A 26974-nucleotide genomic window follows, 5' to 3' on the forward strand; every position below is an offset into this window, starting at 1 on the left:
ATGGCCCTCAGTCACGGTGCCCACGAGTTATTTAAAAATCACAAACTAGATGCAAATTCATTCAAATTTCGGCGAGTTCATACATATTTAAAATATTTTATAAAAAAAGAAAAAAAACGCTACTCGCCGCGGCCCGCCGTCGCCCTCGCCGCTACTCGTCGCCCGCCGCCCTTGAAGCTCTACATGCCGAGGAGCCTGTAAAACCGCATGTAGTCGCCGCCGCCGCCGCCGCCGTCGCCTCCTCCGCGGCCGCCGTCCCTGCTGCACCCCTCCCCAGGTTGGCGCGGCGGGTTGGACGGCCCGGGGGCGTCCTCGTCCTCGTCGCTGTCGAGGATCACCACGCCGTGCTCGTCCTCGCGCCCACGCTTGCGGGCGGCTATCTCCTCCAGGGCTCTGCGCTACCGGACCATCTCGTCGCGGAGGTAGTTGTCCCACGCCCACTTTATGGCCTCCTCGTCGGAGAAGCCGCGCTGGACTATGGCCTCATACTCCGCTGGGAGGCTGGGCTCCGCCTTCGGCCTGAGGAGGACGAGGCGGCCAGAGGTGGGGGAGGAGTCGGCGATGCGGACGCCGGAGCTGCAGGTGCGGTGGCTGACCAGCGTGTCCTGGGGCTCCGGCTTGACGGGGCGGAGGCAGGAAGAGCCGGTCGAGTGGCCGGACGAGCAGGAGGACGCCCCCGGGTCCATGCGCCTCGGCGCCCACGAGCTCCCACGCCAACGGGAGAAGGACAGGGGAGCGGGGTACTCCAGCCTGGGCGTGTTGCCGCCCTTGATGTACTCGAGGACGGCCTCCAGCGTGCGGTCGGGCATGCCCCACCATCGGCAGCGGCCTTCGGAGTTGAGCCTCCCGGAGGGCATGACGCCATTGGTGGCCTCGAGCTGCTCGGCGTGGCGGCGGCGGAAGTAGGGCTCCCACAGCGGGCTGTCAGGGACGTACCGTGGGCCTTCCCTCGCCGCCTGCGGCAGAGAGGCGCGGATACGCGCGATCTCCGCACGCCGCGCCGCTCCGGTGGGCGGTGGGGGCATCGGGACCCCGCCGGCGCTGATCCTCCACGCCCCGGGCACCCGCATGTCCGGCGGGACCGGGTACTCGGCTTCATAGAGGAGCCGAGCTTCGTCCTCGTGGAGGTGCCGGCGGCCGAAGCCGTTCGCCGCCGCGCCGTCGCCTGGGAAGCGCTCGGCCATGGTTGAACTGGAACGACGAGAGGAGAGGGAGGGACGGGGGAGGAACGAGGCATCAGCGGTGGAGAGTCTGTGCGTCATCGATGCGCTGGGGCGGCTTATATAGGCGGAGGTGCCGCGTGTCCGCGTGGCCGTGTTACGCATGGTGGGCGAGGGACCCGCGTCGTCCGGTCTTCACTGCACCGCCCGTGAGGCATCAATGGAGGAGGATGACCGGCGCGGCAGCGCGCGGCAGCTTTGGCATTGATTCGCCACGGGAACCGAGGCGATGAGGATGACGAAGCAGCGAGAAGAGCCGAGTCGCTGCCAAGGAGGGCCCGCCGACTTCCGCGCAAAAAACGATTCGGCCAGCGCCACCAAACGCCCCCAGCGCGCCGGGTTTGGCCTGGGTCCGCCGGTGCCAATTTCGGCCCGATCCGGCAAAAAAAAGGGCCTTTGAGGCGCGACTGGGCCGACTTTTCAGTGCCAGCGGCCGAAATATCGCCTGGGGGGCCTTGTTGGGGGCGCGGCTGGAGATGCTCTTAGCTTCTGTGGTGTTGCAGGGACGGTATGGACAGCCAGCGCGCACATTGTCACCGTCGTGATCCATGGGGGGTTGGCCTATAAGACCCCCCCCCCCCAAGGAGTCCTCCATGCAGGGGGACGACTCTTAGCTTATCACACACACATACGCACTTGCAGGAGAGGTAGAATGGCAAGCTAGCTCCTTCTTCCTCCTCCATCCAACAGCTCGAGGAGCACCATTGTAGCCATTGTGCATATTATACCATTTTGGCAAGACTAGGGGTGTTACCTCCCCGATGGGTCCCGAACCTGGGTTCGTCTTTAGTCTCGCTCCCGGGCGTGCCAACCTCGCTGTCGGAACCCATCGGCGTCCTCATGCAGCCCCCCACTTTTAGCCATCTCATGGCATCTGCCGTGATTTCACGACGATACGCGGGTCGATGTGCAGATGATGGTGATGACACCGACATCCGTCGAGAGGAAGTAACGCCGGAGCAGGTTCATGTGCCAGGACCCCTCCCCATCCAAGAGCTCCACCACCCTCCTTTCGCGGTACGTACCCTGTGGTGATATGAGCTGCCGTGATGGCTCTCTAGGCAGCCACCGGTCCCGCCAAATGCGGATGTCCCGCCCGAGTTGCCTGCCAAGTCGAGGTCATGCTGAATCGCTTGCCAAGTCAGAGAAGCATTTCCAGAGAAGACCGTGTCTTCGAGACGACCGTCATGATAGTACCGTGCCTTGAGGACCTGCATACATAAACTGGTGAGATTAGTTAGCAGACGCCAGGCCTGTCTCTCTAGGAGCATTTGGTTGAAAAGTCGGAAACCAGTGGATCCCAAACCACCCATGCTTTTCTCGGCTTGTATCTTCGGCCATCCATGCTAGCCAATGTTTTCTCCGCGTGCCTTCCGACCCCTACCAAAAGTTTCGGGCCATTCTGTTCAGATCATCACCGACTGACATAGGTAACTTGAAAACATCCATAATATACATAGGGATGGCCTGAGCTACTGCCTTGACCATAGTCTCCTTGCCAGCCAAAGAGAGGGTATCGCCCCGCGTAATAATCCGCTTCAATTGCTGGGATTGCAAATTCTAAAATTTACCTCGCGTCATACGACCCTCGGGCGTTGGGAGGCCTAGGTACTATTCTTCAAAAGTAATTGTATCAATATTGAGAGTTGCTCTCACCACGTCTTGCTTCTCCACTGGACAAGAAATGACAAAGAGGGCACTACATTTGGCCGGATTAATATATTGTCCAGTGGCATCTGCATATGTGTTTAGCACTTCCTGAATCTTTTTTGCTTGACCTTCCTTCGCCTTGAAGAATAGCAAGGCATCATCTGCAAAGAATAAGTGGGAACGCCAGATGCTCTTCAGCATATTTTCGGCGGGGTATAATCCAGTCCACCCACCGGCGAGCGAAGCCCATCTCATGTCAAAGGTTGATTCATCGTAGCCGTGAAACCTGGGTGGGTCCTATTGAGCCTCATCATGCACCAGTTCAGTTTGATTACCTCATTGTTTTCTTTAACCCAAAATGGCGTAAAAGAGGATTTTTATCATCAATTCTCCAGCGGTTGATGGCTGAAGCTTTTATTAAGAAAGAGAGAGCACTACCGAAAATTCACAGGGGTAAGCATTTGCTCAGCCGTGCTCGGTCGTATGATTGCTTCGTGATCCACAAAGTCATTGGATTTCGTGAGGATACATCAAGTTCTAAGTCTTAGTTTTCGAAACTTGTGATTTTTGTCGTTCTTTTTATCAAGTTTCAGTTTCAGTAGATGAAACTTAGTGAAATTTTGAAAACTCATCAAAATGTATTCAAAATAGGTCTCATTTGAAAGCCTTTGTCACAAGAAACACGAATATGAAAACAAAAATTAATTTGGATATTTGGTTCAAAAGATACGAAAGATCAAAAATAATTAAAAAAGCCAAAAGAAAAATAGGGTCGATGCCCCCCGCCCGGCGCATGACACAAATCCCCTCTCGGAACAGTACATGATTAATTTTGTTTGTACAGTACATATTAATTTCTCCTCCTCTCAGTCGGTTGGCAAAGTTTCTGCCTTTCTTTAAAAAAAAAACCCTACTATAAAACCAAAGTAATCGACGTCTACACAGAAAGAACAAGTAGACAAGTGTTACTCTGCCTCGCTCGCTCGCTCTTTGCAGCAATGGAGGATCCCCGCACCGATCCCAGGGACTACGACGACGACGGCCGCCTGAAGCGCAGCGGTGAGGAAGCGGCCGGCCACATGGCCTTACCGGCCGGTGTGCGTTCGCGTAGCTATCGTGGTTGCAGCAAATCGTCTGATTCTGTGGTGTTGCAGGGACGGTATGGACGGCCAGCGCGCACATCATCACGGCCGTGATCGGGTCAGGCCTGCTGGCGCTGCCGTGGGCATCCGCGCAGCTCGGCTGGGTGGTCTACCCGGTCATGGTGCTGCTCTTCGCCTGCATCATCTGCTACACCTCCGCGCTGCTCTCCGACTGCTACCGGTCCGGCGACCCGAGCCACGGCGAGCGCAACTGCACATACATTGACTCCCTAACTCCTACGTCGATGGCGGCAGCTCTGCCCATGTCTTCTTCAACTTTACACGGATCTTAACTAGCACACTCATGTCTACTTTGCCATTTCGCCCATGGATGGATCAAACAGGACGCGCAGATGTTGGGATATGCCAGTTTCTGTATACTCCAACATCTTCGGGGTGGCCATCGTGTATACCGTAGCCGCCTCCATGAGCATGTTGGCAATCCAGAGGGTTAACAATGATCTACTACATCTATAGCAGCAACCATCTCTTGACATCAACTGTGATGTCGCCACCATGTTCCGCGACCCAGCAACTATAAATAGTTCCAACAACGAAGGTGCTCGTCACACTTTGCAACGGAGATCGAAGAGGGAAGTCACCGACACCGTCAAATGACTCAAATCCCAATTCGGCTCCTCCTTCACGGACGATGGTAGGATGAAAGGGGGAAGGGTAAAGTGCGTCACCGCATCAGCCCAGTCGGCCGTGGCCGCGCCCTTCATCTTCTTCAGCCGCGATGAGGCCGCCAAAACAATGGATCCCACGACGGTCGCTCCATAGCAGCGGGTTGTGGGGACACAAAAACGGCACGGTGGGTAGGGGGTTTGGTGGCAGCCACGACGGCAGCAACCACTGGAGGAGGTGCCGCGGGTGCGGCAGTAGTGGCGGCGACGACGGTGGGGTCGCCCGCCGCGTCGGAGATGTTGTCCAGAGCGGTCTGGTGGCTGGCAGCGGTCGTGCATGGGAGGAAGGTGGGTAGCGGTCACGCGCGGGAAGGTTCAATGTGGCGGTTGAGCAATCGCGCGTTGTGTGTGTTTTTTTTTTGCTGCAACCGGCTCCAGTGTGTATATTTTCAGCCCAAGTCGATGTAATTTAGGACTGCCCACAAAACAGTTCAACAAAATTTACGGACAGGACAGTTGTTGGAGCTATTTTTTGGTCGAAAAGACCTAAAAAGAAATTATTTTGGCTGTTGACCTAGTGTAGGGCTGATGTTGTATGCCCACCAAAGAAAAAGGGCGGATGCTGTAGATTCTCGAACATGGAGGGGGCTCTACAGCGACCCAAAGTTAGTGCTAGCCGAGTGGCTTCTTGGTTAAGAAACTCTGTTAGTGGACTGGTTAAAAAAAATTAGAGCTTTTGTAGGAGTGATAGAGGTCCCCGTGGACGTGCTTTCACCCACCACCGGAATTATCCTTCCCTATATTATGCTAGGTCGCGATCGATGCCTAATCCTCAAGTTCGGTAACTGATGTGGTTAAATTTTATTTCTAAACTAAGTTACCCTAAGGATTACTAGACCATTTTATGAGTATTGCATTGAGTGTTTTGATCTTGCAGTTATGATTATTAGACATTTTATTGATATGAATATATCAAACAAACGGGTTTTTTGTTTACAACGGAAATGAACTTGGCTGTTGAGTGTTGCTCCATCTAGACTCTTGTCGTTCTAAGCACGGAACATAATTTGTGCCAATAGTAGTCATTTTAAGAAACTACTCCCTCCGTTTCGAATTACTTGTCATAGGTATGGATGTATCTAGATGTATTTTAGTTCTAGATACATCCATTTCTGCGACGAGTAATTTAGAACGGAGGGAGTAGATAATTGTTTCTGCATTATAATAGAGGTATAAATATTTTACATGCAATCATCATGATTGATTGACCAATTGAATCATTTAAAAAATGACATGGACTAGTTGAGGTGGTTCTAAAGGAAAACTATTGCAAAAATGTCAACAAAACCAAAAACTGGTGAGGTGGGATGAGAAGGGAGGACAAAATAAAAATATGGACTAATGTTACATGTCTTTTATAGCAAAATAGCTAGCATCCACTAACTTATTCCAGAGTACTTGCATCTATGTTTTCTTACTAAATTACCTCGATCATCTTAGTTGGCTTTAATCCTGGTGCCTCACCTCCAGCTAGTAGATATGTTAGGGTTTAGTCCTTGCAGAGGTCGCGCTAGGACGAATGACAACACTTCTTCTTTGAGTCATTCTTCCGGTCTTGGATCTTCCTCAAGTTAGTCCGCCGAGACGGATTAGACAACGTAGATTCCTGCCAACTCCTCGGGGCTGCGAGGTAAGACACTCTCGTCGTCCGTACCGGACGACGAGAGTTGCTATCAGTGTCTTCGAATCGATTTAGGGATTCAATGACGACGAATGCGGCTCCGGGGCATTGGTCCTTAGGGGCACATGCACAAAGCATTCCGACTGGCTCCAGTATGGGAGAGGCGGCAGTGGCGCGACGGTCCCACCGGGGCATTGGTCCTTAGGGGCACGTGCACGAAGACTTTTCGACTATCGTCGACAAGGTCGGACTTGCTCCAGTATGGGAGAAGCGGCAACAACACGACGTCGGCTCATTCTACCGGTGATAGTGGTCGTTCAGTTGTCCAGAAACCTCGCTATAATTTTTACTATGTTTGGGATGCCTTATACTTTTGATGAAGTCTTATGAATAAATCTGAGGCCTCCTTTGGTTTGAAGGAATTTCATAGGAATTCTAGATGATAGGATTCTTATAGGATTTTTTCCTTTAGAGCCCTTTGGTTCATAGGAATGGATTTCTATTCCTACATAGGATTGGTTTCTATCCTCCACATTTCATAGGAAAATAAAAATGAGCCTAGACTCAATGAAAAAATTCCTTTCGTGTCAACCAAATGACATCTCATTTTCTATCCCTACTCATAGGATTTGAGATACATGTCATCTCATTTCCTACAAAATTCCTATTCCTACGATAACCCTATCCTATGAACCAAAAGAGGCCTGAGTCATTTCGCGAAAAAAAAAACAATCAATTGCATGCATGCATGCCTCTTCGAGACCATAACCAGCCCCCCCCCCCCCCCCTCTTCACGCACTACTATCTGATTTTGTCTAGCCACTTTCAATTGGCAACTGACTTATTTAAAAGTACGAAACATCTCAAACATAATACTACGTAGTACTATATTGAGTATATAGGTGTACCTGAAAATAGCTAATAGCATGGTACTCTGACATCCGGGCTAACGATTATTGTAGCTTTGCAAAAAAAAAAGAAGAAAAACACTACTGACATAAGGTACGACACTGAATCTCATGTGAAATGTTGATTCATCGTAGCCGTGAAACCTGGGTGGGCCCTGTCGAGCCTCGTCATGCACCAGTTCCATTTGATCACCTCATGGATTTCTTTAACCTAAATGCGTAAAAGAGGATTTTATTGTCAATTCTCCAGTGGTCGATGGCTGAACTTTTTATTAAGAAAGAGAGAGCACTACCGAACGTTTGCAGGGGCATGCATCTGCTCAGCCGTGCTCGGTGGCATGATAGTTTCGTGATCTACAAAGTTATTGAATTTCGTGCGAGGATACACTAAGTTTTAAGTCTTAATTTTCAATACCTGTGATTTTTGTTGTTCTTTTGTATCAAGTTTCAGTAGATGAAACTTAATGAAATTTTAAAAACTCATCAAAATGTATTCGAATTAGGTCTTATTTGAAAGCCTTTGTCACAAGAGACACGAATATGAAAACAAAAAGTAATTGGATATCCGGTTCAAAAGATAAGAAAGATTGAAAATCGAAAGCCAAAAAAAACTGTCGATGGCCCCACCTGCATGCCACAAATCCCCTATCAGAACTCTTTGTTTGTACATATTAATTTCTCCTTCTCTTAGTCGGTTGGCAAAGTTTCTGCCTTTGTTTATCTACCACTACCATAAAACCAGCACACAGAAAGAGCAAGCATACAAGTGTTACTTGCCTCGCTCGCTCACTCTTTTGCAGCAATGGAGAATCCCCGCACCGATCCCAGGGACTACGACGACGACGGCGGCCTGAAGCGCACCGGTGAGGAAGCGGCCGGTGACGTTCGCGTAGCTATCGTGGTTGCAGCAAATCGTCTGATTCTGTGGTGTTGCAGGCACGGTATGGACGGCCACTGCACGCATCATCACGGCCGTGATCGGGTCTGGCGTCCTGGCGCTGCCGTGGGCATCGGCGCAGCTCGGCTGGGTGATCTACCCGATCATGGTGCTGCTCTTCGCCGGCATCATCTGCTACACCTCCGCGCTGCTCTCGGACTGCTACCGATCCGGCGACCCGAGCCACGGCGAGCGCAACTGCACATACATGGACACCGTCAAGGCCAGCCTAGGTACGTGTCCTAAGTTCCTAACTCCTACATCGATGGAGAGGCAGCTATGCCCATGTCTTCAACTTTACGGATCTTAACTAGCACACTCATGTCTACTTTGTCATTTCGCCCATGGATGGATCCAACAGGACGCGCACAGGTTTGGCTATGCCAGTTTTCTGCATACTCCAACGTCTTTGGGGTGGCCATCGGGCATACCATCGCCGCCGGCATGAGCATGTTGGCAATCCAGCGGAGGGCTAGCTGCTTCCAGCACAACAAGGGCCACCGCCACCCGTGCAATTTCCCAATCTGGCCCTATATGATAACCTTCGGCGTGGCGGAGATCTTCTTCTCGCAGATCCCGGAGTACCATACGTGGTGGTTCTCATATCTCGGCCCCGCCATGTCCTTCACCTATTGCTCTATCGGCGTCGGGATCAGCATCGCCAAAGTCGTCGGTAACACACGCACACGCTGCTCAATGAATGATCTATGGCAACGGCATCAATCATGTCATGCTTGAACCTTGGATGCGTGCAGAGAACGGAGTCCTCAAGGGCGGCCTCGTCGGCATCGGCATGACCGCGGTGACCGCGTCCCCGATGAGTAAGGTGTGGGGAAGCCTGGAGGCGCTGGGCGTCATCGCCTTCGTCTACTGCTACTCAAGAATCTTAATCGAGATCCAGGACACCATCAAAGCGCCTCCTCCGCCCGAGTCCAAGGTCATGAAGCTTGCCACCGCCATGGGCGTCGCTGTCACCACGTTCTTATACCTGCTCTTTGGCTTCATGGGGTACGCCGCGCTGGGGGGCGCTACCCCAGGGAACCTGCTCGCGGGGCTCGGCTTCTACGAGCCATACTGGGTCGTCGACATCGCCAACGTGGCAATCATCGTCCACCTCGCCGTCGCTTACCAGGTCTACTGCCGGCCCATTTACGACTTCGTCGAGAGGTGCGCCGCGCGTAGGTGGCCGGAGTCGTCCTACGTCACAAGGGAGTTCGACGTGCTCGTCTTGAGGTCGTCGTACAAGCTGAACCTATTCCGAGCTACGTGGCGGACCGCGTTCGTGGTCACCACCACGGTGGTGGCGGCGCTGCTGCCCTTCTTCCACGACGTGGTGGCGCTCGTCGGCGCACTGGGGTTCTGGCCGTTGTGTGTCTACATCCCAGTGGAGATGTACGTGACCCAGAAGAAGGTGCTTAGGTGGAGCCCCCTGTGGGTGTGGCTGCAGATCCTCAGCCTCGGCTGCCTCTTCGTCTGCTTGGCCGCCATGGCCGCGTCCATCGTCGGTATCATCACTATTCATAAGAAGTAATATTTGGGTGTGCAGGGTGATACTGATACTAGGGTTCTTATCTTGCTGAGGGTGTAATGTTAGGATTTGGCTTGCTATGTACGGCTCTTGTAAACCGGATCCTCTTAGACTGGCTGCAACGGTAGCATCTTGTGCTCGACTAGCCAGCAAGTGAGTTTGTTAAACTTTTTCTTTTTCTTATTGTCGAAAGGAGATCTTTTCTTGTTGTCCAGGGGAGCCTAAAAGCAGCCGATTTTCCAGCTAGGCATGCTTTTCTAGTGTAGGTTAGATTATCGCACACGGTTTAAGCGACGGTGGGAGGTGAGGGGGTGATGATGGTGGTGATGGAGGTGTTAGGACATACTCCCTTCGTTCCTAAATATTTGTCTTTCTAAATATTTCAAATGACTACTACATACGGATATATGTAGACATATTCTAGAATGTAGATTCACTCATTTTGCTTCGTATGTAGTCACTTGTTAAAATGCCTAGAAAGACAAGTATTTAGAAACGGAGGAAGTATATGTAGAAAAACCACGTGCAATTGGACATCAGTTGAGTAGTGCGTTTTATAAAAACAAAACATTAGGGATCCATTGCACATATGGTGAATAACACAATCGTGTGTGCGGTTGGGGTTTATTGCATACCTTTAGGCAATGTAATAACCACAAGTCCACAACAATAATTTATTTTTCCCATTATTTAGTCTGCGCAACAAGCAAATTTGGTACAATTTGAATTAAACTTAGTCACACATAATATTTCATAGTCATCAAATAGACCGAACGTATCCCACATTGGTTCGTCCAGCATTGCATAATTGACATCACAGTAGCAGTGCATGTTCAAACACCATACGAATAAGGACTGACATATACAAGCACCAAAACAACTACATTTGTAGCACTCCACATTTGACATCTAAAATCTTTAACATCAGCAGCATCATAAACAATAAACGGATAAGTGAAGAACATCCAGGTCGTTGGTGAAGTGGAAGGCCTATATTGTGCCCTCCTCCATATCTAAGGTGTGCACAACTTTACTATAATCCCTTATGATGATTGCCGTCCAATCCTTCGCCATCTTGAGGAAGACTTCAAGATCATCACGGTAGTCTGGGTGAAATACTTTCATTTTCCTTGCCTCGTCACCAGTATGTAGTTTGCAAGGTATCCATCGATGAACTATTTTGGAAATCACTGAAAACAAAAGAATTAAGATACTATTGTCTAAATATTCATTCTTTATGAAAAAAAAGAGCTAATATGTTCTATATTTAACTATTGTCTATGTTATTGTGCAAACATAGAGTTTGACCTATATCTCAATGAGCTTTGGCAGTTTCTTAATTTGACGCTTAATGCGCCGAGGAAGAACAAGGCCTAAACGATTAGGTGCATCTCTTCACTTGATGGTGGTCCCATCTATAAGAAGGGCCAAAGGTTCCCAAAGTTAACCCCCATCACGGAAATGACGCCTACTAGACAGGAACGGGATGGTAGGGAAAAAGCATAAGACCACCTACCTTTTTAGGAGTAAACTGAGGAGAACCGGAAACTAAGGGTAAAACTGTCGGGAGAGGGAGGTGATATTGAGGCGGAAATGTAAATAACCCTTTTTCAATACACAAACATATATTTTTTAAATTAACGAACTTTCAAAAAATGTGTGAGCACTTTTTAAAATTACACATGCATTTTCTTGAATATGCAATCACTTTTAGTTACAAGAACAAAAATTTCACTTTTTTAACCTGGTTATATATAATAGATATAAATGTATTTCAAATAAAAATATTTTTCTGGACCATTTTTTTAGGGAATGCCATCATGGCTCACTTTATTGCTTTCAAATAGTTGTTACATCATCCACAAGCAAAGAAATGATAAAACTAGGAGGTTCATCAACTCAAACATTGTGATTGTGATGAGCCTCCCTAGCTAGGCCATGAGCAACAAAATTGGCATCCCTATTACAGAATGAATACTCAACTCTACTAAAAGTAGTAGCATGTTACAAATATCCTCATAGAACGGAGCAGCTGGCGTCGACGAGAATCCTCCAGCATGCATAGTTTCAATGGCCTCCAGGCAATCAGACTGAATAACAATTTTGTTATATCCCATCTCATTTGCCAAAGCGATTCTAAAGAGGGGTCGAATAAAAAAGTTAACAAAAGGATTAAAAAGTTTTTTTAAAGGAATATCCTAGCTACTGGGCCGGCAGATGAGCTGTTTGTTGTGCGCGAGGCACAATTCTAGCACGCCAAGAGCAGTATGTAGCAGCCCTGTATATGCATGCTCTTTCATGGGCTGTAACATGGTATACGGCAGCATTTGGGACTAAGGCTCGGGGAACAAAAGGCATCTCCAAAGAATAGCCTTCAGGTGTGTTTGGTAGCAGTTTTCACTATAGCATTTTTGTTCCTCTTTGAGACATGCTAACTTTATAAATGTTGAGTACATACATTTGTTGTTGTTTGGTAGCACTGTATGTGTTGAGACAAGCTGACCTAAGAGTTTGTTTGGCAGCCTATATTTGTCTAGACATGCTGAACAATTTCAAATTTCAAATAATTCTTTTGAACGGTGAACAAAATTTTAAAAATGTGAACAAAAATTTAAATACATTCTAGAATTCATTTTTCAAGAGCTATAAGCAAATTTTGTATTTATGATTATTTTTTTGATACAAAATTTGAAATTCTGAACATTTTTCAAAAATTTGAAGTTCTAAACATTTTTTAAAATTTTAAACAAATTTTGAAATTCTGAACATTTTTTAAAAAATAAACATTTTATAATTCTATTTTTTAAGAACTTATACAAAATTAGAAGTTCTGAACTTTTCAAAAATTTAAACAAAATTTGAAATTGTGTTGGCGTGGCGATCTCCGTAGCTTGTTTCGACCTCATGACGACCTTTTACATGAATATTATTGTTAACCAGTATATACCCAAGATGTAAGAGATTATGCATACATTTATATCTAATGATGATGATTGATGATATGCTTACACTGTCCAAGCACTAGAAGGCACCCGGCGAAAAGAAGAGTGATAAGATGAGCCAGGCCGCTTCTCTTCATGTTTTTTGATCTTTATTTCTTGCCCTCGAACTAGTGAGCGGTCGAGAGCCCGATTGCAAAATGGTGCGAGCAATGGCAAGGCCTCCTTGCCTCCACTTTTTGCAGGCGATGCAGCTTTGGCATATGTCCTTTCTTTTTTCTAAACGACCTAATTGAAAAATTAATTATCACATTAAACGGTGCTCCCTTCGTTTTATTTTTAGTTTGCATATAAGATTTGGTCAAAGTTAAACTTTGTTAACTTTGACTAAGTTTATAGAAAAAAAATTAAGATTCACAATATGAAATCAATATTTGATATGGACGTTTTTTCATCTCGTATTGTAAAACAGCGGTTACTTAACAGTTCGGGGTCTTTTGCGGGATATGCTATAGTTAGCTCTCAAGCGACACGCCCGGTCGAATCAGATCTTTTTTAAGGTCACCAGGGGAGGGCAAAGCCCTCCACCTGAATCTTTTTCTTTTTACTATTGCATCACACCCTTGGAGGGGGAAGAGTTTTACATATGTGAGAGGGGGAGGGAGGGTGGCACAAGCGCCACACAAAACCGGAACGAGATCCTCTAACATTATGAAAGGATGTTAGGGAAGTTACAGTACCATGACATCCCTTCTTCACATCCATATGATTAAACCTAAAATGATTTAAATTAATTTGTAAATTACAAATCTACTGTATACATTTACAAAAATTACATACAAACAAAATTATGGGGCAATAAAATTAATTTTGGATTTTATTTTCTATGAACAGTAATTGCGCACATTATCTTTGCTACAGTGCTCGTGACATCCCTTCTTCGTTTTTGCACTGGGATTGCACTATAGCTTCATGACATCCCTTCATGATGTTAGAGGATCCGTTCCCCACAAAACCCCGAGGCTAACTTGCACGCGAGAACGCGCGTAGCCACCTATCTACGCACGGCCGGTCGGCCACTTTCAAACGGCCTTTCCAAAGGACCGAGTCTTCCCGGCAGCACCCGAGCAAATGGGCCAGGGAAGGCTGAGCGCCTTGGAACACCACGGCATTTCCATGTTTCCATAGTTGCCAACAGCATAGGAGAGTGAAGGAGGCGTGAGCAGCATCACCGACCACCCCCCGGCACGTCGAGGCCCTGGAGCGCTCCAACATGGTAACCCTTCCCGACCACATCAACCCCCACAGTCAGCCAGAACGACCGGGCGAGGGGACAATCGAATACCAGGTGATCAGCCGTCTCGAGCACATGCGCACAGATGGGGCATGCAGCCTCCTCAGCCGTCACAATGGTCTTCCGGAGCAGGACGTCTCTTGTGTGAATCCTCCGTTGAACGAGGAGCCATCCGAAGAACCGGACACGGGACGGTGCAGTGCACCCCCAGATGAAATCGGCGAAGGACCGGCTCAGCATTGGGCAGCGTTCGTCGTCGCCAGGGGTCGCATGAACGCCAGCGATCAACACTAGGAGGGCGCGCCGCTCGGCGGCCCCGTCGGTGGTGAGCCTAGGGACGAGCACCCGGTCAAGCTCGCGGGCGCGCACCTGCCACATAGTGACCTCCGTATCCGTAGCGTGGGGCAGGGGGCCGCAGAGACCGCCCCGCACGACAGCCAGCGATCGAACCAGAAGGACGTCCGTCGTCCGTCGCGGACCACCACCGTCGTCAGACCGCGGTAGAGCGGGAGCATTTTGGACAGCGACTTGCCGTGCTCCCGGGCCAACAGGTAGCCCGTGGCGGAGAGCAGGGAGCACCCGTCGTGCTCCGCCCACACCCACATCGCCCACCGCGAGGACGTGGGAGCCGCATGGAGACAGTGCAGCATCTTGATCAAGAAGCACCGATTTTGCGTCGCGAGGTCCCGCACACCAAGGGCCCCCTCCTCCTTGGTTCTGCAGACCCGCTCCCAGGCCACGAGGCATTGCGCGCCGGTGGCACGGTCGGCAGCATTATAGAGGAAGGCGCGGCGCAGGGAGTCCAACTTTTTGAGCACCGCCAGCGGGAGGAGCATGGTCGAATCAGATTTGATCATTTGCCTCGTTTTACTTGGGTGTTTGATCGTTTTCGCTGCTTTATCTCAATGCGAAGTGGTTCCAGATCCCAGTCCAAATTTTCACGAGAATGGTGGATTATTAGTGAGATTTTCTCTGAAGGTATCTGAAGAGATGAGAAATAAAACGGTGCAAATGATCAAATCGTCCCACGAATCGTCAGAGCATCGACATGTTCAGCTCGAAAGAAAAAGGAAAACAGACCGCAGTGCATCCCCTTCACGTGCCTAGTGCCGGCCACCAATGCCTTGCGCATTTCAGGCAAAAGGCTCGGATTTTACAGTCCGTCTGAACCAGACTCAGTTCGGGAAACCACTGTCCTGACTCCTGAGCTCGGCAGTGAACAGGAACAGCAATAAGCTTGTGATAATGTGCATCCTCTTCTTTTGCCGGCCGAGCTCCCTTTTCCTCCGTCCTCACTCCCTTCCCTTCATCTTCCACCTCGTGAAAGGTTTCGCCGGAGACAGGCGGAGGGTGTTTCCCCAAGAAGTGGTATGCAGGGCGCCGGCGCCGAGGGAAGGAACAGGGGTTCGCCGTCGACGATGGAGGAGGCCGACGGGAGCGCCAAGAAGGCCAGGCTGGAGGAGCTACCCAACGGCCATGTAAAGCAAGAAGAGATCGGCGAGTATCATGCGGCCGGAGGAGGAGACGACGGAGGAGCAATCGTTGCTGCGGAGGCGGGGCACGTCTCGAGAGTGGAGCTCGCGGTGAAGATCGACATGAGCGTGCTTCACTGCCCGCTCTGCGCCCTCCCCTTCAAGCCTCCCGTCTTCCAGGTTCCTTGCTCTCTCTCTCTCTCTCTCTCTCTCTCTCTCTCTCTTTCTCTCTCTCTCTCTCTCTCTCTCTCTCTGTGTGTGTGTGTGTGTGTGTGTGTGTGTGTGTGTGTGTGTGTGTGTGTGTGTGTGTGTGTGTTTCTTGCACACTCCGGCCGATTCTTTCGCCGATTTATTTACCGACGGACTCCGATCTGTGTGCAGTGCAACAAAGGCGGGCACCTGGCCTGCGGCGGCTGCGTGGCCCTGCTGCCCGGCGGACAGTGCAGGGCGTGCGAGGACGGCGGCGGGTTCTTCGCCCCCTGCCCCGCGCTGGACGCCGTCGTGTCCTCGACCAAGGTCGCGTGCCCCCACGCCGGGTGCCAGACGTACGTGCCCTACCACGAGGCCGCCGACCACCGGAGCCCCTGCCCCCACGCGCCCTGCGCCTGCGCGGAGCCCGGCTGCGGCTTCGTCGGCCCGCCGCATGCGCTCGCGGGCCACCTCGCCGACCTCCACTCGGTGCCGGTGCGCACCGTCCAGTACGGCCGGGTCAGCCAGGTCCCGGTGTCTGGGCCGCGGCAGCTGCTCGTCGGCGAGGAGGACGGCCGCGCGTTCCTCCTGACCGTGGGCGCGCTCGGCGCCGCCGCGGCCGCCGTGTCGGTGGTGTGCGTGAGGGCGAGCGCGACCACGCAGCCGCGGTTCTCGTGCAAGATGTGGGTGAACCTGCCGCAACCGGCGGACGCGGCGAACGGCGGCAGGGCGGACATGATCCTGGTGGACATCCAGGTGAGGAGCAGCGCCACGCCCGGCGCGGTGATCGCCTTGGACGAACCGACGTTCCTGGCGGTGCCGCGGACGTACATGGTTCCGGTGGACGGGGATGCGGCGTCCATGGAGGTTCCCCTCAACATCCGCATCGACAAGATCTCCCGCTGATCCCGCTGATCGATCGATGTATCCCTTCTATTACTGTCAGTTCTGTTCGTGCTCCAATCCATGGTCTGGAGATCCAGCTTAAACTGTTTGGGGGAAAATGCTGTTAATTATGGATTTATCAGTGCAATGTCTTCCGGATGAGCTGCAGTGAAATTTAGCGTGAAGCTAATTGCATCTTCGCTGCTCCTGCACACAGCAGACAGCACCGCCCGCCCAGCCTTGCCTTGCCGTCTTGGTGCGAGATGCTCTACGCATGCCGACTGGCACCACCGTCTGGTTCGGGAAAGCTTTGCCCGGGCAGCCACTCGAGAGTCCACAGCTCCTCCGTCGCCTCCTCCTCCTCCTCTGCTGCTATGATATGATGCTATCTATCAGAAGCAAGCAGAGGCAGCTTTAGCTCTGCCCCGTGGACGTGGTGGACTCTTGTGATATGCCTCCTCCATGCTCCATCGCTGTACTGAGCGTCTTGCTGCTTCAGTGAAGTTATTATTGTTACGCATTATATGTACGCCATCAGCAGATTATGCTCATGGCCAGAGCTTCAAGCAAGCAGCCATTTAAGTAGTCCTCTTGAAAGTAGAATTTTCAGAGTACCGATTTTCTTTTTTTGCCATGCCTTCTAGGAATGTTATTCCATGACATTTTTTTTTGCAAGCACTTGAAACTTTTGTCAAATATTTGTTCAGAACATACAAGCCCGCCGGAAACTCCAATGTAGCACCGTGGTCGACCATGGTGGTGAAGATGAGGTGGTGTTCTGCCATACAGACTATAGTGGAAGCCGACGGGTGGTCGTCGAACATGTGCTGAGACGCTCCACAACGAGCTCGAGTATTGAAACGTACACCTAGAGGGTTACCGGTGCATTGCCAAGCACAATTTTAGTTCTTCACAAGTTATGTAACAGTGGCGGGTGCCTTGTTGCGCTCTCTTCTCATACTACAAGTAGGATTACCATAGTTCACCCCGAAAGTCCTATTCTGATCCCGAGACCAAATTCACCCCGATGAACAATAAAATCACAAAAAAGTAAACAAATTAAAAAAATCATAATTTCTTTTGTAGTAAGCTTTGACAAATGTTTTGTATGCTTATAAAATTTCAGCGTGAAATAAAATTCATGCAAGTCGTGGCAAAAAAGAAATGTTCATGGATTTACAAAAAATACGGGAATCTAAAAAACCAGCTACTATGATGCTAAAAAAATGGTTATAAATTTACATAAAATACGAGAATCTAAAAAGTAGAATTTCAAATATTTTTCATATTATAAATATGTTCCCTAATTATCAAGAAATGCTCAATAAATTTTTTAATGTTTGATTTTTATAAAATAGCCTGATATTTAACTATGACAAATTTTGAAAATTCTCGTAATATTTAATTTTTCCTAAATTTTAATAAAGTTGCATGATTTTTTTAAATGCTCATGGAGCATAAAAGGTGTGCCTAAATTTCAAAATATTCAAAATAATTCTAAAATTTTTGAGGATTTTTTTTTAAAATATGGATTGAAAATGTTCTAAAATTACAAAAAAATCGTCATTAATTAAAACTGTTCACTAATTTAAAAAGTATTTTTGGATTTTTAAGTATTTATGAACTTATAAATTATTTTTAAAATTTAAAAAAACACGAAGTAAAAATGTTCAAAAATTTAATATGAATGTTTTTGATGCAAATATCTAAAAAATTCTTTAATTCTTTTTAAAAATTCACAAAATATAAAATGGAATAAAGAAAATAAATTAAGTGATCCTTTCGTCACCTCCTCTTCTCCTGCGATGTGAATGTGATACGGTAAGTGGCGAGCGTGTATCATGTATTGGGCTTGCACTGTAGGAGGCGACGAGTAGTTTGCTCATGGTACAGCAGGGACTGATTCCACATGTCAGGCAATTAAAGTAGCAACTTGAATGACTAAAAAACGAGCAGCACCGCCCATAGAATTTCAATCCAAATATTTACCAAGATAACATGCACAATATTTCTGAGATAACATGCACCTTGACACTGTTAATATCATTGATCAATCCAACTAGACCTCAGCATGGTTAGCCTGGCTCGACAACCCGAAATGATCGGGCCGGGCCGGGCTCGGGCTCCATAGTTGGCCTGAATTAAAAGCCCTAAAGCATGAAATAAGCCCGAAATGATTCAAAATTAGGTGTTGATGGACATATATCTAAAATGTATGATTTATGTGCCCAAAAAAGATTAAAATAAGGTTATTTAATAGGAAAAGTCCATTTATATTGTTTTAAGGCGGGTTGGCTCGGGTTTTTGAGATCATGCTTTGTAATGCCCGGCCCGATGAATGCCTAGGTCTAGGTCCTGCTAATGAAGTCCAGATAACAAGTTTTCAACTTAGAAATGAAGTGATGTTTCCATCACCAGGACCATCAAGGAGCACAGCCACTCAATACTTTGTCTCGAACTAACATGGTGACCTCCGGAGATAGTCGCTACAAGCACCAAAACTTCTACGGATCATGCATTGACCTTGTTACAGAGGCGGGGACATACCGCCACCGCATGGTTGTGACCAGTACCGCCATTGCTTTACCAATAGATGCGATTGGAGCATAACCTATGATGACCATGCTGCAGTCACATGAAGCCTTGCCGACCGCACTACCAAAGCGCTACCACCGCACGGGAACATATCTGGTGCAACGGTGAATTTGGTGCTACCGGTGCACCGATCTCCGTATCTCACTATTCATTCATTGAAAAATTATGAAATTTTTTGAGGGTGTAAGTATGACACATATCTACAATAGTACAAAAATTGAGATTCAAATTTAATGTACATAGTTGGAAAATAAAAAAGACAAATCACGCTGTGAATAGTACCTAATGCAACCTGGGCCTTGAATTCAGCCCATTTTCTACATCATCCCTGAATTTGTCTTTTTTGTTTCTAATGCTGTGTTTTAAATTTGGATCTCAAATTTTGTAGTATGACAGATTCTTGATGCTATTACAACATACTTTTTATTCAGAATTTTTTGACATTCGTAAATTGAATTTTATTAACTTGGTGCACAGGTAGCACAAGATGGTTGAGTGCACTAGATATTCCCCCACCACCGCATACCGTCCAAGAAGACAGCCATCATGTAGCTATCCTAAACCAAGAAGACGACGACATGGGTTGCCAAAGCGTCTACAATTGGGATTTTGACAGTGTCGGTGACCTTCCTTGTTCAGTCAGCGTCACAACATGCGACAATGACTTTCTTTGTTCGGTGTCTTTGGTGGCAATCGGTTCTTGTCACGACCCGCCTTTTTGCTTGTGCGAGCATGGTCTTCAGTTGTGTGGCATCTTATGTCAAGACTGTGCTACACATGATTGTAGAAAGTGGTGGCAACAACACATGATGACTTTGATTTGGTGGTGCTTCCAAGTTCCGATCTCTAGCCAGGGTGAAAACTTGAGTTTTGAACCTAATTGGTCATATATGGAAATGGAGATATTTTTTTGTCATACCTTGTTGAAGGCATTGCTCGGATTTGATCTTCAGGGTGAAAAACCATGATCTGTCTTTCGGCGGTTGGATCTGGGACGGTGGCGTTTGAGCGTGATTCCCTTCATGAAGGCCTTATTATTGGAGAACATGTCCCATTGTATTTGTGATGCTAAGGGATGGTTGGTGCAGATGTAGTCATTGTTGTAGCTTGTTGATCATTTATTTACCATTCAGAGTTTTTTTCCTTTTTCTTCACCAAGTCATAACTTCTATCTTGTATGAATTTGCTATTTACCAGTGCGATTCTTTGTGTGTGCATTGTAACTATGTAAAGACCGTCAATGCTTTATTTTGAGTTAATAAAATCCACCTTTATTACAAAAAAAATGTAGTTAGTTTCCACAAATTTCAACCTATTGCTAGTTGCATTGGCTACATCACAAGATGGCAAGACCATCTAGCTAGTTTTCTCATGTCTTGAGTAACATCAGCCGTTCGCCTTTTTCCAAGTCCATGAGAATTCTATCTCATAATGTGCATGGAAAATAGGTTCAAAATCTTTTTGAGATACTTAATTGGAAGGAGCAACTTGTTAGGCATAAATGTCGTAGAATGGCACATGAACATCAGAGCTAGAGCTATTCTTTTTATAGAAATTTTCACATTGCTAAACCGGTTTGGTTTAGAGCGTTATAAAAACCACAATACAAAACTTGGCTAAACATATAAGGTTTTTAAATTTTTAGGAAGTTAAGCAATTTTCGATTAAGCTTAACCCAATCTAGAAACATAACAAGTGTGTTGATGGAGCAATCAGATAAGGCAGAGTAGAAACATCTAGTGCGTGATTGGTTCCTTGCATCGATTTTGGTGCCCTTGCATATGTGTCGTGGTAGAGCCTGGCAGATCAAATGCAACCACTATATCATGTTCTACATTTCATTTGGGTTCCCTCATTGCACCCAGAGGTCGTTCAATACACGACGTTTGGTTGGCAACACTTGAGTGTTATGGATGTGAAGCCTTTGGTTGCTCCCGGCTTAATGTTTTAGTCACTCCTTTTCGGTAGTGATGACCTCACCGTAAAGTACACTACACATGCAATACGAAAATAATACCTTCATTGTCCTAGCTACTAAACAAATGACATTTTGTCCTAGCTACTAACAAATGGCGGTACCAAACTAACAGTCATATGACGAGGACGAGTAGTGTAGTTGGTAATTGATAGTAGTTCCTACGTACATCATCCCGTAATATATAGTTGTGGGAGGTGAATATGAAGGTTGACCGGACACATTGGGCACTTAAATTTGCTATGTGTAGTTGTGGATGCTCTTATTGCTATACGGGCAGTCTAGCCGTGAGATCCTAGCGTAGAGGAGCATCCATGCGCCATTATTTCTTTGGATTGGATTGGATTGGAAGAGCTTGCATGTGCATGGCCATTTGAGGCTGCCGATGATCTTGCAACAAAAGGGCATTTCGTGGTGCATTTGTGATCCCTGGCCTGTCAGGGAGCCCTGCTCTCATACAAACAGAGAATACAACATGAGCTGAGCTGACAGAGACTCCAATTAAAACTCCACTCCACCAAACACTGCTGCACAAATTAAGAAGCGCAAATTAATTAACTACTACAATCCAAATCCATCCATTCCGGGGGTTTTCCATCATAAAATCATAGTACTAGCTAGGGTTCATGTGATGTGCAGCTACGACAATGACCCTAATAAAATAGTAGTCCTCCAATCGTGATCAAGTTAGAGAGGCCGGGGTAGCTAATTCAGGAGAGCTTGGTGAGACAAAGGCGCAGATGAAGCTCGCCGGACTCTCCGTGCATCATGTTGGGGTCGACGTGCGCGTGGAGCCAGCCCTGCTCCATGTCCACCTCGCCGGGGACGGAGCAGCTCGCCACCGTCGCTTTCAGCTGGAAGCTGCTCGTGAGTGGTTGGCCCGGGGCCGCCGGAGGACCGTCCACCCAGAGCACGCCCGTGTACAGAGGCTTCGCGTTGCCCCTAACACAGACGACGTTGACGGGCCGGCGGCCGCCCGGGTCCCTGCCGGCACCCACGGCCAGGAGGAACACACAGTTGTCCTCCGCGACCAGCAGGCGGCGCTTGTCCTCCTCCGACGCCGGCACGACGAACGATTTGGCCACCTCGTACTGGATCTTCTCCACCGGCCACGAGTGTCGTGCCGTCAGGTGGCCCACGAGGCTCACAGGCGAGCTGTCGAACCGGCAGTCGAAGCAGTAGCAGGGCGCGTGTCTGCAGCTGGCCGCGTGGTCGGCGACCGAGTGGTAGGCCATGGACGTCGGGCAGCCGAAACGCTTGTAGAGGCACTCCACCGTGTAGACGTCCACCATGACGTCCATGAAGCGGGAGCGGGTGTAGTTCACGTCGCGCCCGCATGGAACGCAGTGCTTGGTCGTGCCGCCGCCGCCGTCGCCGTCGCCACCGCAGTTGTGGCACACGAAATGCTTGTTCTCGCACTGCAATCCACAAGGCCATGTAAGATCCAACCTTCATTTCCCTTCCACAGGCAATTCTAGCTACCAATTCTAGCCATGGCGGCCGCTGGACTGGTCACCACCAGGTCCTCCACCGTGGCATCTTGCGGCGCAACGGCCGCTGAACTGGGTGCCGCCAGGTCCACCACCGTGGGGGACGCAGGCGCCGGCGGCATGGCGGCCAGAGGAGTGGTCTCCGCCACGGCGGGGGCTGGCTTTGCCATGGCAACGGGGCTGGGCGCCAGCACCGGCGGTGCCACGGTGGCTGCCGGACCGCAGGCTAGCACCGCGACGCTCGACTTCTTGCCGCCGCTGCCCCTCGCCGTTGTGGAAAAACCGCTGCCTCTTGTTTTTCTGCTCCCCCATAGCGATTGACCGGCGCGCGCAGCTAAAAACTTGAGCGGCCGGAGTGGGCGATCGGAAATTATTGAGAGAGAGAGAGGGAGAGAGACTTGCTGGAAGAAGAAGAAGCTAGCTGTGGTGGTAGTGGTTCCTCTGCTTTGACCGAGGCGAGGGCGTGAAGTGTGCACCCAAGCTCTCCAAGTTCCGACGTGCATATATCATTTGCTGCCATTTTTTCTGAGTTTATCTGCTGCTATTTTCATAAAGGGCCTTTCGCTCATTCTTTCTGTTGTTACAGACGAATTTCGTGAAGATTTTGGTGTGTTTTATACTCTAGCTTCTTATGTTTTTCCCTATGGAAATTGTTTGATTTGTAGAATAAATCTATTTTGCAAGTTGCTCTTCAAAATGACTCTATTGTGTCCACCGGTCATAAATTGTGGCTCTGATATGGGAGCGGCAATAGCGGCGCGTCGGCGACTCGATCTGCCGGCAATAGTGGTCCAGAGGCCTCGATGTATTTATTTTTATTACATTGATGGTGTTTTATATTTCTGGTGAGCTTTTTTTATATATCCGGATTCTTTTTCATCCAGAAAAACTTGTACCCCCTCCGTTCCTAAATATTTATCTTTCTAGATATTTCAACAAGTAAGTACATACGAAGCAAAATGAGTGAATCCACACTCTAAAATATATCTATATACATCCGTATGTAATAGTCCATTTGAAATCTTTAAAAAGGCGAATATTTAGGAACGAAGAGAGTACCACACTTCCTTTATTTCGAAGTTTCTCATAATTTAGCAACGAAAGTGATGTGCACATGATTTGTTCAACACAATCTGCGCACGACATAACTAGAAGCCGCTCAGATTAAGAAAACAAGGTAATTCAATGATGTAGGTGACTTGTAGTGCGTGAATCTGTCATGTGCATAGCAGTGCTCATTTAGCAATGCCATGGCACTCAATTCCTACCACCTTATTCGTATTCACGCATGTCCCGAAATAGTACAACCAAAATAGGCCCTAGCTGCCACCATCCATTCTTCAAGGCATCATACAAATTCAACCGTTACAAAATGCTACTAAAACCTTGAAAGAACTTATCGTTCACAATGCATCAAAATTTACATGATTACTTGATTAGTATAAATCCTTTTTATGCATCGCGACTCGAAAATTAACGAAGTTCGGTAACAAAACTTTCCGTACGACTCGATTATTCCACAACGGTTACGAGACACTTGTTTCCACAACGTTTGCATTCATTCCTATAGCTGAAACCTCACCTCCACAGTCCAAACTCCTGCACACACAAAAGAAAAAGGTAACTCCCAGCCCAGCCAGCCAGTCGGAAGCTAGCATGCATTTCGACAGCTCAAGCAAGGACCACTGGACGTACGTGACCTATGGGCTATGCATGCATGGTGTACGCTACTGCATGCTACGTACAAAGAGTTGCGTTTTTCTTCTTTAATTTTCTTTTTGAAGGCATGGGCTTCTTGCTTTATTTGGTGCAAAAGGTTTGGCAGTACCGCAGTAGGAGTACTGGCTATACTACTACAGTAGCCTGGCATGTCAAGCTCTGGGCACAAGCTAGTAGGAGTAGCTTGTACAGGTTTATATTGTTCTTCGTGGACACAAGTCCTCTAAGCTTTCAACTTCACAAATTCCAAACTCGGAGTTGGGCCGAACCTTTTAGGCCCTGTTTGGTCCACAAGTCCTATGACTTTTTTTAATCCCAACTTATAAGTCCCAAGTTCCTAAAAAGTCCCTACCTGTTTGGTTCCTGGGACTTATAAGTCTCTATAAGATCATATTACAACTATAAGTCCCTAGAAGTCCCTTTTTGAGAGTCTTATTTCATATGTCTCAAATACCCACTTTAAGTCCTTATAAGTCCCTCATGTTTGGTTTAGATGGGACTTATAGGGACTTTTTTAAGTCCCTAAACCAATAAGTCCCTGCAAACAAACATTCTCTTAGCTCCTAGAAGTGGAATCTCAAAAGCTGAGGCATCCCCTAGTGCAAAAATGTGAAGCCGGGAAAGCCCAGCTCCACCAAACTGAGAAGCTGGGAGTTCGTCATATTTACAGAAACTTGCCACCGTCAAAGAAAACGGTTCGTCCTCATGCCCTTCGAAACAGACTACACGAGCGGCTCCCTAGAATCGATACAGCAATCCCTCTCTTGTACACAGGCTGGCCGACCTGGGCTGGTCTAGCCGGCCCATTATGGCGCTCAAACAGGCCAGCGATGCTGCCAGCCCGTGATGGCGAGACAAGAAGCTGGCGATGCTACCGAACGCATTCTTGTCGCTGCGTGGAGTTGGAAGCTGCAATGAGTAGCTCGATCGTATAGGTTGTGTTTTGACAGGGGAACCGCAAGCGCGTCCTCCACTTGTCCAGGGTTTAAGTAAGATTTGGGAATTCGAAAACCTGGAAAAACCTGAGCCCCTACATTTGTTCTGCCGTTGTGTGTTCTACATTATGTTCTTCCATCTCCGGGCGATCCATGACTTAGGAAGCGAGGCCGTTCAGTCTCTGGCCGAACTCACAAAAGGTTGTAGCTGACTAACCAATGTCAGGATCTTAGACACCGACAAAAAGAAAACGAGAACTCCGCGAATATTTTGTTCAGAAGAATTAAAAAATTCCCAAAAATTAGAGCAACTCCAAACCAGTGACCCATTTTATCCGTTTGGGTCATTCGAACACAAACCTTGGCCCAACGGGGCGACTCAAACGGACGCGCGTATCCGCCTGCTGTCCGTTTATTGTCCTCCCCGACCCAAACTTGGCCCAAATATGGGCCACAAATGGGTACGAAGCGGACACTCTCGTCGACCGCTGTCGTCCGCTCGTGTCCGCCCCTGGTCCCACATATCAGTGATTGCGCATGAGCTGGCGTCTACCTCCACAACCGCTGCGAGGAGGAGCGTGGCCATCGACAAGGCCACCCGCGCAGGCCGCCACCTCCCATTCTGAGCTGAGCCCACCAATCTCAGGGCGCCGCATGTCGTATGTTTGTCGTCTTCCCGTTGCCCGCGACGGAGCAGCCGGCAGCGCTAGCGCTATAGCTCAAGGGGCTCGAGGCCCTACACGCGTGTTGTGCACCTCGACCTCGCGCAAGCGAACCTGCTCGTCGGCCCAGCCAGCGAGCTCAGGATCGCCGACTTCGGCGCCAACAAGATCCTGCGGCGGCGGGTCGAGGGGGAGCGGAGGTGCAGCTCGAGGAGGAGTGAAGCGGTGGCGCGAGAAGATGCCCCCCGACGCGAGGGTCATTGCTGGATTTCGTTTTGTTCTGTTCTGTTCGGCGGCAAATGGAACTGAGTTACTCTGTTTCTACAGGCATCTAGACGCTAGAGGACTGCAGGTTCTATGCCATCTTGGCATAGTACCTGGAGTTCAGCAACAATTCGGATTGCAGCATCATGTTATGGTTGTGTGTGTGTGTATATATAGGTGCTGCTGTAGGCCATGGGGGCGAAAGACATTATTGGGTTTGAATAGTCTGTGGTGTTTTCTCCAGTCTTAAGTTTTAGTGCTCTCGCATCACATCTTTTGATAGATTTTGTGATGGTTTTGCTCTGATTAAGTAAGTTATACTTGCAGCAAGCAATATTCCCTTGAAAGGAACCCGCCTTTTCTCCTCCTGGTCTGCCTTCCTAAATTATTAGGACTTGCGGTTGAGGGCATATTTCTTGTTGTTCCAATATAAAAGGAAGTTCTTTAGAAATATGTAACAATATTTCTGTAGTGGCTTCTCTTGCTGTTTGAAGATAATATAGAAAGTTGTTTAGAAATATGTAGCAATCCCATCCAGGCATATTACCATGTGCATTTGTATGTCCAGGCAGTTGAGAGTTTGGTTTGGTCTGGTATGGTTTAACAAAACAAACTGTGCAACAATATATACTATGTGTTCTTTGTCTCGGTCAACCCGGGAGTCACGGGAAAGAACTAGGTGGACAAGTGAATGTCTTTGTAACCTAGGTCATGTGGTGTGGTGATTATCTATTTAGATCACAGATGTAGTGTTGGCGTTGTACCAACTATCGAGTAATTGTACCTAGACCTGAATTCTTCTATCAATAGATATCCAGTGCGTGCCTTATTTTCTACATTTATATGTTTTGTCATGTAACAAA

The 26974-nt window shown here is 48.3% G+C and overlaps 3 protein-coding genes across 3 annotated transcripts; 2 read left to right on the plus strand and 1 right to left on the minus strand.

The window, feature by feature from the left end:
* The first annotated feature begins 7948 nt into the window (after positions 1-7948).
* On the plus strand, positions 7949-9832 carry LOC123057782 (amino acid permease 3). Its single transcript, XM_044480678.1, has 4 exons — positions 7949-8090; positions 8164-8397; positions 8526-8837; positions 8920-9832. The coding sequence occupies exons 1-4, from the start codon at positions 8030-8032 to the stop codon at positions 9693-9695; spliced, it is 1383 nt and encodes a 460-aa protein (XP_044336613.1). The 5' UTR covers positions 7949-8029; the 3' UTR covers positions 9696-9832.
* A 4998-nt stretch (positions 9833-14830) lies between these two features.
* Positions 14831-16633, plus strand: LOC123056706 (E3 ubiquitin-protein ligase SINA-like 4). The gene is made up of 3 exons (XM_044480006.1): positions 14831-14903; positions 15162-15577; positions 15779-16633. The coding sequence occupies exons 1-3, from the start codon at positions 14831-14833 to the stop codon at positions 16490-16492; spliced, it is 1203 nt and encodes a 400-aa protein (XP_044335941.1). The 3' UTR covers positions 16493-16633.
* A 5035-nt stretch (positions 16634-21668) lies between these two features.
* Positions 21669-23022, minus strand: LOC123057783 (uncharacterized). The gene has a single exon (XM_044480679.1). It carries the CDS (start codon positions 22340-22342, stop codon positions 21752-21754), a length of 591 nt encoding a protein of 196 aa, XP_044336614.1. The 5' UTR covers positions 22343-23022; the 3' UTR covers positions 21669-21751.
* Positions 23023-26974: the final 3952 nt, after the last annotated feature.

The sequence above is a fragment of the Triticum aestivum genome, chromosome 3A, assembly GCF_018294505.1.
Source record: "Triticum aestivum cultivar Chinese Spring chromosome 3A, IWGSC CS RefSeq v2.1, whole genome shotgun sequence".
Taxonomy (NCBI): domain Eukaryota; kingdom Viridiplantae; phylum Streptophyta; class Magnoliopsida; order Poales; family Poaceae; genus Triticum; species Triticum aestivum.

Excerpts from the sequence above, each read along its gene's own strand:
- LOC123057783 (XM_044480679.1), bottom strand. The coding sequence starts at position 22,342 with ATGGACGTCATGGTGGACGTCTACACGGTGGAGTGCCTCTACAAGCGT.
- LOC123056706 (XM_044480006.1), top strand. The coding sequence starts at position 14,831 with ATGCGAAGTGGTTCCAGATCCCAGTCCAAATTTTCACGAGAATGGTGG. Across the intron at positions 14,904-15,161 it reads TAGTGAGATTTTCTCTGAAG|CTTGTGATAATGTGCATCCT; the intron begins GTATCTGAAGAG and ends AACAGCAATAAG. Across the intron at positions 15,578-15,778 it reads TCAAGCCTCCCGTCTTCCAG|TGCAACAAAGGCGGGCACCT; the intron begins GTTCCTTGCTCT and ends ATCTGTGTGCAG.
- LOC123057782 (XM_044480678.1), top strand. The coding sequence starts at position 8,030 with ATGGAGAATCCCCGCACCGATCCCAGGGACTACGACGACGACGGCGGC. Across the intron at positions 8,091-8,163 it reads CGGCGGCCTGAAGCGCACCG|GCACGGTATGGACGGCCACT; the intron begins GTGAGGAAGCGG and ends GTGGTGTTGCAG. Across the intron at positions 8,398-8,525 it reads CACCGTCAAGGCCAGCCTAG|GACGCGCACAGGTTTGGCTA; the intron begins GTACGTGTCCTA and ends TGGATCCAACAG.